General features: G+C 37.2%; 1 protein-coding gene across 1 annotated transcript; it reads left to right on the top strand.

The window, feature by feature from the left end:
- Positions 1-3,255: 3,255 nt before the first annotated feature.
- Positions 3,256-12,824, top strand: dhfr (dihydrofolate reductase). The gene is made up of 6 exons (XM_034692831.1): positions 3,256-3,442; positions 3,555-3,604; positions 6,298-6,403; positions 10,451-10,574; positions 10,759-10,874; positions 12,353-12,824. The coding sequence occupies exons 1-6, from the start codon at positions 3,351-3,353 to the stop codon at positions 12,432-12,434; spliced, it is 570 nt and encodes a 189-aa protein (XP_034548722.1). The 5' UTR covers positions 3,256-3,350; the 3' UTR covers positions 12,435-12,824.
- Positions 12,825-15,892: the final 3,068 nt, after the last annotated feature.

Here is a 15,892-nt window from a genome sequence, read left to right as displayed (position 1 = left end):
AGTGTGAGAGAAGGACTGTGGAGTAAAGAGAAACACTAAGAGCCTGTCTGCTATTCTCTGAGGTTAAAGTCCATCAATTAGCTGAAGTGACGACTTTATGATAGTTGGTGACCTGACCTCTTCTGGAGGACACATCAGAGCCAGACTGAGGTTTACCTTAAACATTTGAAAGGTAAAGATGAGTTTTAGAGGTCCATCCTTTGATCTGATGGAACTGTTTGGGAACATGGATGTGCATTATGTTTGGTGAAGAAAGGGAGAGTCCTTCAACCCTTAGAACACCGTTCTCAGAATTAAACATGGTGGAGGGAGCATCACAGTTAAACATGGTGGAGGGAGCATCACAGTTAAACATGGTGGAGGGAGCATCACAGTTAAACATGGTGGAGGGATCATCACAGTTAAACATGGTGGAGGGATCATCACAGTTAAACATGGTGGAGGGAGCATCACAGTTAAACATGGTGGAGGGATCATCACAGTTAAACATGGTGGAGGGAGCATCACAGTTAAACATGGTGGAGGGAGCATCACAGTTAAACATGGTGGAGGGAGCATCACAGTTAAACATGGTGGAGGGATCATCACAGTTAAACATGGTGGAGGGAGCATCACAGTTAAAAATGGTGAAGTATCATCACAGTTAAACATGGTGGAGGGATCATCACAGTTAAACATGGTGGAGGGATCATCACTGTTAAACATGGTGGAGGGAGCATCACAGTTAAACATGGTGGAGGGAGCATCACAGTTAAACATGGTGGAGGGAGCATCACAGTTAAACATGGTGGAGGGAGCATCACAGTTAAACATGGTGGAGGGAGCATCACAGTTAAACATGGTGGAGGGAGTATCACAGTTAAACATGGTGGAGGGATCATCACAGTTAAACATGGTGGAGGGATCATCACAGTTAAACATGGTGGAGGGAGCATCACAGTTAAACATGGTGGAGGGAGCATCACAGTTAAACATGGTGGAGGGAGCATCACAGTTAAACATGGTGGAGGGATCATCACAGTTAAACATGGTGGAGGGAGCATAACAGTTAAACATGGTGGAGGGATCATCACAGTTAAACATGGTGGAGGGAGCATCACAGTTAAACATGGTGGAGGGAGCATCACAGTTAAACATGGTGGAGGGATCATCACAGTTAAACATGGTGGAGGGAGCATCACAGTTAAACATGATGGAGGGATCATCACAGTTAAACATGGTGGAGGGATCATCACAGTTAAACATGGTGGAGGGAGCATCACAGTTAAACATGGTGGAGGGAGCATCACAGTTAAACATGGTGGAGGGATCATCACAGTTAAACATGGTGGAGGGAGTATCACAGTTAAACATGTTTGAGGATCATCACAGTTAAACATGGTGGAGGGAGCATCACAGTTAAACATGATGGAGGGAGCATCACAGTTAAACATGGTGGAGGGAGCATCACAGTTAAACATGGTGGAGGGAGCATCACTGTTAAACATGGTGGAGGGAGCATCACAGTTAAACATGGTGGAGGGAGCATCACAGTTAAACATGGTGGAGGGAGCATCACAGTTAAACATGGTGGAGGGAGCATCACAGTTAAACATGGTGGAGGGAGCATCAGTGTTAAACATGGTGGAGGGAGCATCACAGTTAAACATGGTGGAGGGAGCATCACAGTTAAACATGGTGGAGGGAGCATCACAGTTAAACATGGTGGAGGGAGCATCACAGTTAAACATGGTGGAGAGAGCATCACAGTTAAACATGGTGGAGGGAGCATCACAGTTAAACATGGTGGAGGGAGCATCATACTGTGGGGCTGTTCTGCAGCCTCAGGCACAGGGAGTCTTGTTCTGGTGCATGGCATCATGAAAAAAGAAAGTTATGTTGACATTTGAGGGATAATATGAATAAATCTGCTCTTAGTCTAGGCTTAGGTTGGCGCTGGGTCTTCCAACAAGACAATGACCCAAAGCATACTTCAAAATTGGCCCAACAGTTCTTAAAGGACAGCAAAACCAAGGTCCTGGAGGTCCTGGAGTGGCCCGTACAGAGCCCAGATCTAAATCCCATGGAAAACCTGTGGCGGGTGCTCACAGTAAACGTCCATGCTCAGAAATCATGTACGTACTTTGGACCAGCTGGAACAGTTTGAATTGGAAGAATGGGTCAAAATCCCTCAGGAGACACGTGCCAACCTTGTAAAGAACTACTTGAAGAGGTTGTTGTCAGGTGTGGCTCAGAAAGGGTGAACCATTGACTACTACTGGCCAGGGGGCTAATCATTTTGGACATGTCATTTTTACCTCTTGTTTCAACTCATTCCTGACAAAGTCAAAAAGCCTTGATGCAATAAAACTAATTTATTTGGTTCTTTTACGCATTTAAAAACTAAAACGGGTCGGTGCAGACCCTAACACAAGAGGAAGGTTAACACAAAACCTCCAGGCCTCCGTTAGAAAGATGAAGATGAAGAGGAATTTCACCTTTCAACACAACAACGAACCAAAGCATACATCCAAATCAACAAAAGCATGGCTTCACCAGAAGAAGATTCAAGTTTTTGAATGGTCCAGCCAGAGTCCAGACCTGAATCCAGTTGAATATCTGTGTGGTGGTCTGAAGAGGGCTGTGCACAGGAGGTGACCTCACTATCTGATGGTTCTGGAGCTTTTTTGTAAAGAAGAATGGGCAAATATCACCACGTCAAGATGTGCCATGATAATAGAGTCCTACAAAAAAACAGAGTGCTGTAATAAAATCAAAAGATGTTTCAAAAAATGATTAGTTAAAGGGCGTGTACACTTATGCAACCACATTATTTTAGTTATTTATTTTTATTCTTCCCCCTAAAATATATATTTTTTTAAATCAGTTGAATTGTTCATGTTATAGGTCACATGATTTATCTTGGTCTCATTTTTTTACATCACAAAACCTGGCATTTTAACAGGGGGGTGTAGACTTTTCATATCCACTGTATATATATATATATATATATATATATATATATATATATATATATATATATATATGTTTATCTGTGAATCTGTGAAGTACTTTGTTACTTGTATTGAAAATATATAAATAAAAGTATTATTATTAAAAGTATTAAATGACATTTGAACTCATTGTGTTTTAAAGTCCTGTCTTTGTGCAGAGAACAGAAGATCACAGGTCTATTGGAGGAAGATGAAAGGTGTCATTTCAGCCACTAGATGGCGGCGATAAATTCAAAAGCAGTTATAAAAACGTAGAAGAAGAAATCGTCACTTCCGGTGCTTCTGTAACAGCTGCTGGCGGGAAGCTTCGTGATCAGTTCGGTAACGGATCACATCAGTCCGGGACCCCTTGAGAACATGCCCCGTGTGTTGAACGGAATCGTGGCGGTGTGTCCCGACCTGGGGATCGGGATGAACGGAAACCTGCCGTGGCACCCCGTCAGACTCAAGTAAGTCCGGTCCCGAGCAGTCTACCGGGTTCATATTAAAACTGTAAACAGTGTTTACCTCACAGAGAGCACGTGACACTTTGACATGTATTATTATGTCTCTGTTTCACAGCAATGAGTTCAAACACTTCAGGAAGATGACCTCCACCCCGGCTGTACAAGGTGAGTTAGACTCATTGACTCCATAATTATGGAGTTGAAGTCCTCATCCTCTGCTTCAGAGGGGCAAAGGTTTATGAGGCAGGACCTCACCTGTACTTACACCTCATGAAATCCTGCACGAGGAGCAGATCAGCTGGTAAATCAGCTGGTAAACACAACAAGAACAGGTGAACACTCCTCTAACTCAAGCTACCATACATCACCTATGTGACCCACTATAACCGTAACACCACCATACAGCTGTGTGTCATGTGATGTATAGGGAGCAGGTGGTTATGCCAAAGAAGATTCCTGAAGGATGAGACAGACAATCAATCTATCAATGAATCAATCCATCAATCAATCTTTATTTATAAAGCACTAAATCACAACAAACGTTCTCCTCAGACTCTTTCCAAACAGAGCAGGTCTAGACCTTACTCTATGTTCTATTATTAACAAAGACCCAACATCAAGACCGGATCAGATCCAGTCCCATCTTACAGACAGGACTCAGTCTGGACAAACATCTTCTTTTGAAGAATACGTTTCAGTAGATTAAAATGTTCCCGCTCAGCCGATTTAGCCTTTAAAGTTAAAACATATAAACAAGAATGTAACATTTTGGGATTCTAATGGAGGATATTAGCATGTGGAGCTGTTTGTAAAGTTGTGCGCACCAAAAATAACAACATTTCTCCACATGTAGCTCCAAAACATCTTTGAAAATATAACAATACGTTTTTAAAGTTCCGTCTTTATCACATTTAGAGCAATATTGGCTTTTTCACATTTATTTTTCTTGCCACAATATATTTAAGAAAATAATACTAAAATCAAAATGCTAAATCTATATCTAAATGTTCAATGTTAAATCTAAATGTTCAACGTTAAATCTAAATGTTCAACATTTAATCTAAATGTTCAACGTTAAATCTAAACGTTAAATATAAATCTAAATGTTCAACGTTTAATCTAAATGTTCAACGTTAAATATAAATGTTCAACGTTTAATCTAAATGTTCAACGTTAAATATAAATGTTCAACGTTTAATCTAAATGTTCAACGTTAAATATAAATGTTCAACGTTTAATGTAAATGTTCAACGTTAAATCTAAATGTTCAACGTTTAATCTAAATGTTCAACGTTAAATCTAAATGTTCAACGTTAAATATAAATGTTCAACGTTTAATCTAAATGTTCAACGTTAAATATAAATGTTCAACGTTTAATCTAAATGTTCAACGTTAAATATAAATGTTCAACGTTTAATCTAAATGTTCAACGTTAAATATAAATGTTCAACGTTTAATCTAAATGTTCAACGTTAAATATAAATGTTCAACGTTTAATCTAAATGTTCAACGTTTAATCTAAATGTTCAACGTTAAATATAAATGTTCAACGTTTAATCTAAATGTTCAACGTTAAATATAAATGTTCAACGTTTAATCAAAATGTTCAACGTTTAATCTAAATGTTCAACGTTAAATCTAAATGTTCAACGTTAAATCTAAATGTTCAACGTTAAATCTAAATGTTCAATGTTAAATCTAAATGTTCAACGTTTAATCAAAATGTTCAACGTTAAATCTAAATGTTAGTACAAATCAAAATGTTAAATATAAATCTAAACGATCAATGTTAAATATAAATGTTAAATATAACTCTAAATGTTCAATGTTAAATATAAATGTTCAACGCTAAATCTAAATGTTCAATGTTAAATCTAAATGTTCGACATTATATCTAAATGTTCAATGTTAAATATAAATGTTCAATGTTAAATCTAAATGTTCAATGTTAAATCTTAATGTTCAACATTAAATCTAAATGTTCAACGTTAAATCTAAACGTTCAATGTTAAATCTTAATGTTCAACATTAAATCTAAATGTTCAACGTTAAATCTAAACGTTCAATGTTAAATCTAAATGTTAAATGTTAAATCTTAATGTTCAACGTTAAATCTAAATGTTCAACGTTAAATCTAAATGTTCAATGTTAAATCTAAATGTTAAATCTAAATGTTAAATCTAAATGTTAAATCTTAATGTTCAACATTAAATCTAAATGTTCAACATTAAATCTAAATGTTCAACGTTAAATCTAAATGTTCAATGTTAAATCTAAATGTTAAATGTTAAATCTAAATGTTAAATCTAAATGTTAAATGTTAAATCTTAATGTTCAACGTTAAATCTAAATGTTCAACATTAAATCTAAATGTTCAATGTTAAATCTTGATATCAAATCTTAATATTAAATTTTAATATTAAATCTAAATGTTAAATCTAAATATTAAATCTAAATGTTAAATTTAAATGTTAAATCTTAATGTTAAATCTAAATATTAAATCTAAATATTAAATTTAAATGTTAAATTTAAATGTTAAATTTAAATGTTAAATCTAAATGTTAAATGTTGCTCTGTGATCCTAAATATTTAGCTGATATGTAAATTCCCTCTGCTGTCTAGCAGAAATACCAAAATAAAAGCTTCATAAAGAGTTACAGACTTAGCAATACCACCTTAGCTTGTCCGTCCCATAGACTGGGTCAGCTCTGTCTCTGATGACTGCTCAGTCGTTGACCACCAGTCCAAAGTTTTACTCTTCAAATAACTCGTCTATTGAGTCAGGCGTATCACACTGGGAGCTCAACATAAACATCCATGATTGATAACCTCACGATGAACCTTTCTCTCCTGCAGGAAAGCAGAACGTGGTGATCATGGGCAGGAAGACCTGGTTCTCCATCCCAGAGAAGAACAGACCTTTAAACAGCCGGATCAACATCGTCCTCAGCAGACAGTGCAAGTATGTTTCACTCTCAGTGAGCGCCATGACAACAACACAGCTGAGACTACACAAGACTCAAACATTAAAGTGTTCACACACTGCCTTCCTCTGAGTCATGTTTCCACTCCACTGATGAGTTTAGAGATTACATGTCATTTGTTTACTTGTTATTGAACTCTGATATCTTTCAGTATTATCAGTCCACAGGATCACAGCTTTACAGTCCGGACTTTTTAAGACCAGAGATCGTGCTTGTTGCAGGAGCACTCAGTTTTTAGGTGCTGTGAAAAATTATTAAATTCCATATAAACCACTTCTTAACTTTTTAAATCATCAGTGATGTTAAAGAAGCAGTTTATCTATCAGCTTGGCCGTTGTTTACTTCAGCTTTCTGAAACTGGTAATCCAGCAACGCCTGACCCAGCAGCCTGCAGACCAGATCCAACAGAACAGTCAGACTACAGACTGCAGTCATTGGTCGTATGTAGCCAGAGGTGTGTAGAGTAAACCCAAACAGTACTCAAGTAAAAGTACTGTTACTTTACAATGATGTTACTCAAGTAGAAGTAAGAGTACTCATAGAAATAAGTACTTGAGTAAGAGTAAATAAGTACCTAAAAAAAAACTACTCAAGTAGTGAGTAACTTGTGAGTAGTGTCATATATAAAATTGTATTGTATTGGAAATGCTAATAACAATGTGAAGAGCACACTGACTTTAATAAAGTGACATAAATAGGAACATGTCTAAATGAATGCTGTTAGGCATGGTTTACTTTCAAACATTAAAGAAAGAGAAGCTGCACTGTGCTCAAACTAATGTACCCTCTTTCATTTATTAAAACAAGCTAGAACTTCAAACTGTGTCTGAGATGTGATCACAACTCCAGAACATCATTTTCATTTCATTTCATTCATTTTAATTTGATGCTCAGACCATGATCACATGGTATGGAGCCACAAAACATAAATTACAAATAACAAAACAATATAATGATGGCACACGGCATGTTTGAAGTACAACAGATCTTACTTAAACAATGGAAGGACATTCTTCAGAAAAGCTCCTAATTTACAGATAAGTTTTGGCTTATCTGATTGCAAAAGCAAAATTAATTTAAACACAGAGGGACGTTGAAAATAACACCTGGGTATGAACCTCTCTCTGTTATTCAGAATGCTTGTGTTGCTGCATTCAAACAAAACATGGTTCTCATCCCCTACACTATCATCATTACAGAGATGACAAATCCTCAGTTTTCTATCCAGGCCTTTATACCTTCCCGTGACCTTAGGGGTCCTGGTGTTATTCACTCTAAAATTACAAATAGCCTGTCTATACTTCTGCTTTTCAAATAACAAATATTTTTCTAGTTTTACATCTGGTTTAAATACTCCCACATTACAATTAAAAATATCTATCCCTTACAAACTTTCTTTTTTAACCTATTAACTTATTTTCAGTACATCTTACTTAAAAACATAACTTGAAAATACTAAAACAACTTGGAAGTGTTTAAAAAGGCCTGAACTCAGTCCTGAAGAATCTCTCTGAGGTGACTGTTGAGCTTCAGAAGCAGCTGTTTGAATTAGCATGCTACCTTACTGCTCTTAGAAGTTACTTTAGATTACTGTCCAACATTTCTAACATGATTTTAAGATTTAATATTAACCAGTATGATCCTTACCTAACTGATAACTAACTAACATGTTTTTAAGATTTAATATTAACCAGTATGATCCTTAGCTTACCTAACTGATAACTCACCATGACATGTTTTTAAGATTTAATATTAACCAGTATGATCCTTAGCTTACCTAACTGATAACTCACCATGACATGTTTTTAAGATTTAATATTAACCAGTATGATCCTTAGCTTACCTAACTGATAACTCACCATGACATGTTTTTAAGATTTAATATTAACTAGTATGATCCTTCCCTAACTGATAACTAACTATAACATGCTTTTAAGATTTAATATTAACCAGTATGATCCTTAGCTTACCTAACTGATAACTCACTATAACATGTTTTTAAGATTTAATATTAACCAGTATGATCATTAGCTTACCTAACTGATAACTAACTATAACATGTTTTTAAGATTTAATATTAACTAGTATGATCCTTAGCTTACCTAACTGATAACTAACTATAACATGTTTTTAAGATTTGATATTAACCAGTATGATCCTTCCCTAACTGATAACTAACTATAACATGATTTTAAGATTTAATATTAACTAGTATGATCCTTACCTAACTGATAACTCACCATGACATGCTTTTAAGATTTAATATTAACTAGTATGATCCTTAGCTTACCTAACTGATAACTCACCATGACATGCTTTTAAGATTTAATATTAACCAGTATGATCATTAGCTTACCTAACTGATAACTCACCATGACATGCTTTTAAGATTTAATATTAACCAGTATGATCATTAGCTTACCTAACTGATAACTAACTAACATGTTTTTAAGATTTAATATTAACCAGTATGATCCTTAGCTTACCTAACTGAGAACTCACCATGACATGTTTTTAAGATTTAATATTAACCAGTATGATCATTAGCTTACCTAACTGATAACTAACTATAACATGTTTTTAAGATTTAATATTAACTAGTATGATCCTTCCCTAACTGATAACTAACTATAACATGTTTTTAAGATTTAATATTAACTAGTATGATCCTTAGCTTACCTAACTGATAACTCACCATGACATGTTTTTAAGATTTAATATTAACCAGTATGATCCTTAGCTTACCTAACTGAGAACTCACCATGACATGTTTTTAAGATTTAATATTAACCAGTATGATCCTTAGCTTACCTAACTGAGAACTCACCATGACATGTTTTTAAGATTTAATATTAACTAGTATGATCCTTAGCTTACCTAACTGATAACTAACTATAACATGTTTTTAAGATTTAATATTAACTAGTATGATCCTTCCCTAACTGATAACTCACCATGACATGCTTTTAAGATTTAATATTAACCAGTATGATCCTTAGCTTACCTAACTGATAACTCACTATAACATGTTTTTAAGATTTAATATTAACTAGTATGATCCTTCCCTAACTGATAACTCACCATGACATGCTTTTAAGATTTAATATTAACCAGTATGATCCTTAGCTTACCTAACTGATAACTCACCATGACATGTTTTTAAGATTTAATTGTTCTATAAGCTCCAGATTTCCACCGTATAGACAAAGTAAGCAGCTCATAATGTGACTGTTTCTCCTTCTTGTCATTTAGAAGTTATGAGAGAGTCTGGATGTTGGGTACAGGGTAAACATGTTCCTCCAAAGGGGACGCAGGTATTACACAGCCTCTCTCCCCAGCTGTAGGTGGAGGAGGGGGCGGAGCTACTTCTCCGTTCATTCAGTGTTGAGGCTATTTATAGCTCTGGATCAGAAGGAGCTGTGTGAGAGATCGGCTGAGTATAAAACATATAAAATGAAGAAATAAAGGAACGGTAAAAGTAGAGACTGGACAGCCCAATGTAACAAAGTAAAAGAACATATTTTTTAACACAAATGTACTTGAGTAGGAGTAAAAAGTACTCTGCAAAACAAATACTCTCAGAAGTACAATTTTTTGAAAAAACTACTCAAGTACATGTAACGGAGTAAATGTAACTTATTACTACCCACCTCTGTATGTAGTGGATGGTTTCGAGAACAGCCAGTGTCTCTGCTGAGTCTGTGTTTGTGTTTAGGATTTCCTGCTGTACTCCGGCCTTGTTGGCGTTTGTTTTTTGTAAACGTTGTAATTAATATCTTGCAAACACATCTACACCCACCATCACCGCATTGATCTGACTGCCCCTCCTTTTTCCACTTCTTGAGAGTTTTGAAAGAATAACTGCAACACACAATAAAACCAAACTTCCTCAGACACAAACCTGAAAGAAGAAGCAGAGCAGACGTTCAGCTGTGGTCTCTCTGAGCTGTGTTGTTCCTGCAGTGTTCACACACACACATCCAGCTGTGGTGTTAACCTGATTTGTGTTTCCTCCTCTCCTCCAGAGAGCCTCCTGCAGGTGCTCACCACCTGGCTGCAGACTTCAGCTCCGCTCTCAGACTGCTGGACACCGAGCTGGCAGATAAGGCGGACCAGGTCTGGGTCATAGGAGGAACCTCTCTCTACAAGGTACAGCATGGAGGTCTGGTCATTGAACTGCTGCCACATCAGACCTCTCCGCACCTCTCTGTGGTTTATACCTCTGAACACGTAGACATAGAGCCCAGGTGTAAAAACGCCAGAGCTCGTCTTTATCCGTGAGAGTATCACAGATCGTTTGTGTGTTTATGTTTGTGTTGTTTGGGTTACCCAGGAGTTGATGGAGAGCCCGGGGAGCAGGAGGCTGTTCGTCACACGGATCCTGAAGCAGTTTGACTGCGATACGTTCCTCCCTGAAATCAGTCCAGATAAATATCGTCTGCTGCCAGAGTAAGATCATCACACGCTTTATTTCAGCTGCTGTCTCACTTAAGAGCTTTCTCAACTTCTCTCTCTGTTGTATTAAAGGTGACATATCATGCAAAATTGACTTTTTAATGGTTCTCTACCTGAAATATGTTTCCCTGGCATGTCTACAAACCCCCCCGAGAATGAAAAGAATCCATTCTGCCCCTGTTCTGATTTCTCCACCTTTCTGTAAATGTGTGTGAAACCAGCCGTTTCAGACTTCAGTGTTTTTGTTACGTAACAACAATATCCGGTCTGTAACGGAGTCAGAGCTCGGAGCTTGTTCAGCCCATAGACTGTATAAAATAATACTGAATCCCTCCCCTGTTTTTCATTACCTGCACACATGTGTGCTAACAAGGAGCTTAGGAGGGAGGCATGCTAGTTGTAGGCTGTCTTAATAAACACAAAGGTCGGTTTTACTCCCCACGTCTGCAGATTTGAAGATCTAGTGGATGATTTTATTTATCATGGATAAGTGCTAGCGCTAGTTAGCATAGCTACATAGCTACATGTCGTAGCTGTAGCTGTGTACCAAGACACACGTCGACATACTGACAAATAAAACAACAAGAAACACTAAATCTGTGACCAATCCTTCAGAAAAGGTCCCGCTGCCTTTCTGGTAGAGGTCGGTTTTACTCCCCACGTCTGCAGATTTGAAGATCTAGTGGATGATTTTTATTTATCACGGAAAAGTGCTAGCGCTAATTAGCATAGCCACATAGCTACATGCCGTAGCTGTAGCTGTGTACCAAGACACAAATCTACATACTGATAAATAAAACAACAAGAAACACTAAATCTGTGACCAATGGTTCAGAAAGGTCCTTGCTGCAGGCGCCTCTCCGTCAGGATCAGATTCTGGATCAGATTCAGAGGGTTGAAGTAACGCGATCTCTGAGCAGCCGTGTATATTCAGCCAACATGTAAACATTAGATCAACGTGCTGGACAGCCGAGGCACATCCACTTCCTGAGGGGGCGTGGTCAGAGGGAAAACAGCCTGTTCTGAGGAGGACTGAAGAAGAGGGTTTTTCAGGCAGACCAAAATCTGATTTCAAAGTGTTTTTTTGAGCATAAACTTTAAAGACATGTTTTGGGGACCTCTTAGACCAATATATATTGATGAAAAAAGTGTGATGTCACCTTTAACAAGTATGCAAATCAAATATGACGAGAATCTGTTCATCAGCATCATATGATCCACTTTATTTAGGGGGAACATGGAGAATGAACTGTCACAGTGACACATTGTGGGCAGAGTGGTTTATAATTCAGCATTTATGTGTTTCTGTTGAAAACAGACCATAAAGAAAGACATACAGATCAATCAATCAATCTTTATTTGTATAGCGAGCAGGTCTAGACCACTCTATGTCAAATTATGAACAGAGACCCAACACCAAGACAGGATAAGACTCAGTAACAGGTTAACAGTATGACTTGTTTCTCCTACAGGTTTCCAGGAGTGTCTAAAGAGCTGCAGGAGGAGAACGGCATCCAGTACAGATTTGAAGTCTATGAGAGTATCGACGAGTGAAGAGGAATTATGAGGAACAAAAAACATACTTCTCTTTTTTTCCTGTTGAAATTAACTCTGATTCCAGTCTGAAAGGTTCCTGCTGTAAAGGTGTTTACAGGTACGGGAGCATGTATATATGAAGAAGTGTAAATCAAAAACATGATGATACATGTCACTGTGATCAGATACTCTCTCAGGAATGAGTTTTAATCTGTCTGCTGGGAGGAACGTGGACCAAACCCACCATGTGACTCTTGTTGTGGAGTAAAGAGACGATACTTTTATCCACTGTCTCTTGTGATGCTGTTGGTGATGTAACTCAGCATGTTTTGTTTCAATCTGAACATTCCCAGAATCCCCTGTGATCAGCAGGTACGATGAATAAAGTGCATCTACAAGACTTTGAAACTGTGTCACTGATTGTTGTTTCAATACCTCTTAACCTAGGCTAAAACACGGCTGAACTAATGGTTGCATAGTCTGTATTAAGTTGTGTAGTCTGTATTTGGTTGTGTAGTTAATGTTTGTATGGGGCGCTGTTTGTAAAGTTGTGCACACTGAAAATAACGGCATCAATTCTCCACATTTAGCTCCAAAATGTAGCGTACAATTTTAAAAGTCACTTTTTTTATCACATTTAGAGCAATATTTGTGATCTTCACATTAAATTTTGTTGTGATAAATATATAAAGTTACGATCACTGTTAAATCCAAATGTTAAATGTTGCTCTGCGATCCTAAATATTTAGCTGATATGCAAATGCACACTGACTGCCGCCTAGCAGAGACACCAAAAATAAAAGCTTCATAAAGCGATACAGACTTAGCAATAGTAACTTATCTTGTCCGTACCATAGACTTTGGTACAAACGGTGCCCCATACAAATTCACACTGCCGTCTAGCAGAAGTACCACAATAGATTGGATGCCTAAATGACATGGATGACTGAGAACCTTCACAGACAAAATAGATTGGTACTGATCAGATTTAACATTTAATATTTATATTTAACAATCAACATTTAGATTTAAGATTTAGATTTTTTCACATTTATATTTATATTTAACATTTATATTTATATTTAACATTTGGATTTATATTTAACATTTAGTAGCCAGGCTGACAGTCATAGCTCCACTGAGCCATGTATTCCTTTAGCCCTCAGCAGCGATGACTTTATGAGCTTCTTTAATGATCAAATCTTAAAGATTAGAGATCAAATTAGTAACCTCTTACCTTTAACTAGTGTAGGACCCTTTACCAACAGCGGGATCATTGAAACGGCGTTAAAGCCAGATGTATACCAAGACTGTTTTTCACCCATTGACCTTCCTGAACTGGTTTCAACAGTTTCTTCAGCTAAACCATCGACCTGTCTTTTAGACCCAATCCCAACTAAGCTGCTAAAAGAAGTCCTTCCATTAGTTAGCAGTTCTTTACTCAGTATGATCAATATGTCTTTGCTGACAGGCTATGTACCTCAATCATTTAAAGTAGCTGTAATTAAACCTCTCCTTAAAAAGCCCACTCTTGATTCAGGCTCCTTATCTAACTATAGTTTATAGTAGTTTGTGTTTGGCTGTGTAGTTTGTGTTTGGTTGTGTACTTTGGTTGTGTAGTTTGTGTTTGGTTGTGTAGTTTGTGTTTGGTTGTGTAGTTTGGTTGTGTACTTTGGTTGTGTAGTTTGTGTTTGGTTGTGTAGTTTGTGTTTGGTCGTGTACTTTGGTTGTGTAGTTTGTGTTTGGTTGTGTAGTTTGTGTTTGGTTGTGTAGTTTGTGTTTGGTCGTGTAGTTTGTGTTTGGTCGTGTAGTTTGGTTGTGTAGTTGGTGTTTGGTTGTGTAGTTTGTGTTTGGTCATGTAGTTTGTGTTTGGTTGTGTAGTTTGTGTTTGGTCGTGTACTTTGGTTGTGTAGTTTGTGTTTGGTTGTGTAGTTTGGTTGTGTAGTTTGTGTTTGGTTGTGTAGTTTGTGTTTGGTCGTGTAGTTTGTTTTTGTAGTTTGTGTAGTTTGTGTTTGGTCGTGTAGTTTGGTTGTGTAGTTGGTGTTTGGTTGTGTAGTTTGTGTTTGGTTGTGTAGTTTGTGTTTGGTCGTGTACTTTGGTTGTGTAGTTTGTGTTTGGTCGTGTACTTTGGTTGTGTAGTTTGTGTTTGGTTGTGTAGTTTGTGTTTGGTTGTGTAGTTTGTGTTTGATCGTATAGTTTGTGTTTGGTCGTGTACTTTGGTTGTGTAGTTTGTGTTTGGTCGTGTACTTTGGTTGTGTAGTTTGTGTTTGGTTGTGTAGTTTGTGTTTGGTTGTGTAGTTTGTGTTTGGTCATGTATTTTGGTTGTGAAGTGTGTGTTTGGTTGTGTAGTTTGTGTTTGGTTGTGTAGTTTGTGTTTGGTCGTGTAGTTTGTGTTTGGTCGTGTAGTTTGGTTGTGTAGTTGGTGTTTGGTTGTGTAGTTTGTGTTTGGTCATGTAGTTTGTGTTTGGTTGTGTAGTTTGTGTTTGGTCGTGTACTTTGGTTGTGTAGTTTGTGTTTGGTTGTGTAGTTTGGTTGTGTAGTTTGTGTTTGGTTGTGTAGTTTGTGTTTGGTCGTGTAGTTTGTTTTTGTAGTTTGTGTAGTTTGTGTTTGGTTGTGTAGTTTGTGTTTGGTTGTGTAGTTTGTGTTTGGTTGTGTAGTTTGTGTTTGGTCGTGTAGTTTGGTTGTGTAGTTGGTGTTTGGTTGTGTAGTTTGTGTTTGGTTGTGTAGTTTGTGTTTGGTCGTGTACTTTGGTTGTGTAGTTTGTGTTTGATCGTATAGTTTGTGTTTGGTCGTGTACTTTGGTTGTGTAGTTTGTGTTTGGTTGTGTAGTTTGGTTGTGTAGTTTGTGTTTGGTTGTGTAGTTTGTGTTTGGTTGTGTAGTTTGTGTTTGGTTGTGTAGTTTGGTTGTGTAGTTTGTGTTTGGTTGTGTAGTTTGTGTTTGGTTGTGTAGTTTGTGTTTGGTCGTGTAGTTTGGTTGTGTAGTTGGTGTATGGTTGTGTAGTTTGTGTTTGGTTGTGTAGTTTGTGTTTGGTCATGTAGTTTGTGTTTGGTTGTGTAGTTTGTGTTTGGTCGTGTAGTTTGGTTGTGTAGTTGGTGTTTGGTTGTGTAGTTTGTGTTTGGTCGTGTACTTTGGTTGTGTAGTTTGTGTTTGATCGTATAGTTTGTGTTTGGTTGTGTAGTTTGTGTTTGGTTGTGTAGTTTGTGTTTGGTTGTGTAGATTGTGTTTGGTTGTGTAGTTTGTGTTTGGTTGTGTAGTTTGTGTTTGGTTGTGTAGTTTGTGTTTGGTTGTGTAGTTTGTGTTTGGTTGTGTAGTTTGTGTTTGGTTGTGTAGTTTGTGTTTGGTTGTGTAGTTTGTGTTTGGTTGTGTACTTTGTGTTTGGTTGTGTAGTTTGTGTTTGGTTGTGTAGTTGGTGTTTGGTTGTGTAGATTGTGTTTGGTTGTGTAGTTTGTGTTTGGTTGTGTAGATTGGTTGTGTA

Source organism: Notolabrus celidotus, chromosome 9 (assembly GCF_009762535.1).
Source record: "Notolabrus celidotus isolate fNotCel1 chromosome 9, fNotCel1.pri, whole genome shotgun sequence".
Lineage (NCBI taxonomy): Eukaryota > Metazoa > Chordata > Actinopteri > Labriformes > Labridae > Notolabrus > Notolabrus celidotus.
This window is presented reverse-complemented; position numbering and strand designations above follow the sequence as displayed.

What these genes read in the sequence shown, in the direction of transcription:
- dhfr (XM_034692831.1), top strand. Translation starts at nt 3,351, where the DNA reads ATGCCCCGTGTGTTGAACGGAATCGTGGCGGTGTGTCCCGACCTGGGG. An exon ending in TGGCACCCCGTCAGACTCAA is followed by an intron (nt 3,443 to 3,554) that starts GTAAGTCCGGTC and finishes TCTGTTTCACAG; the next exon opens with CAATGAGTTCAAACACTTCA. An exon ending in CTCCACCCCGGCTGTACAAG is followed by an intron (nt 3,605 to 6,297) that starts GTGAGTTAGACT and finishes TCTCTCCTGCAG; the next exon opens with GAAAGCAGAACGTGGTGATC.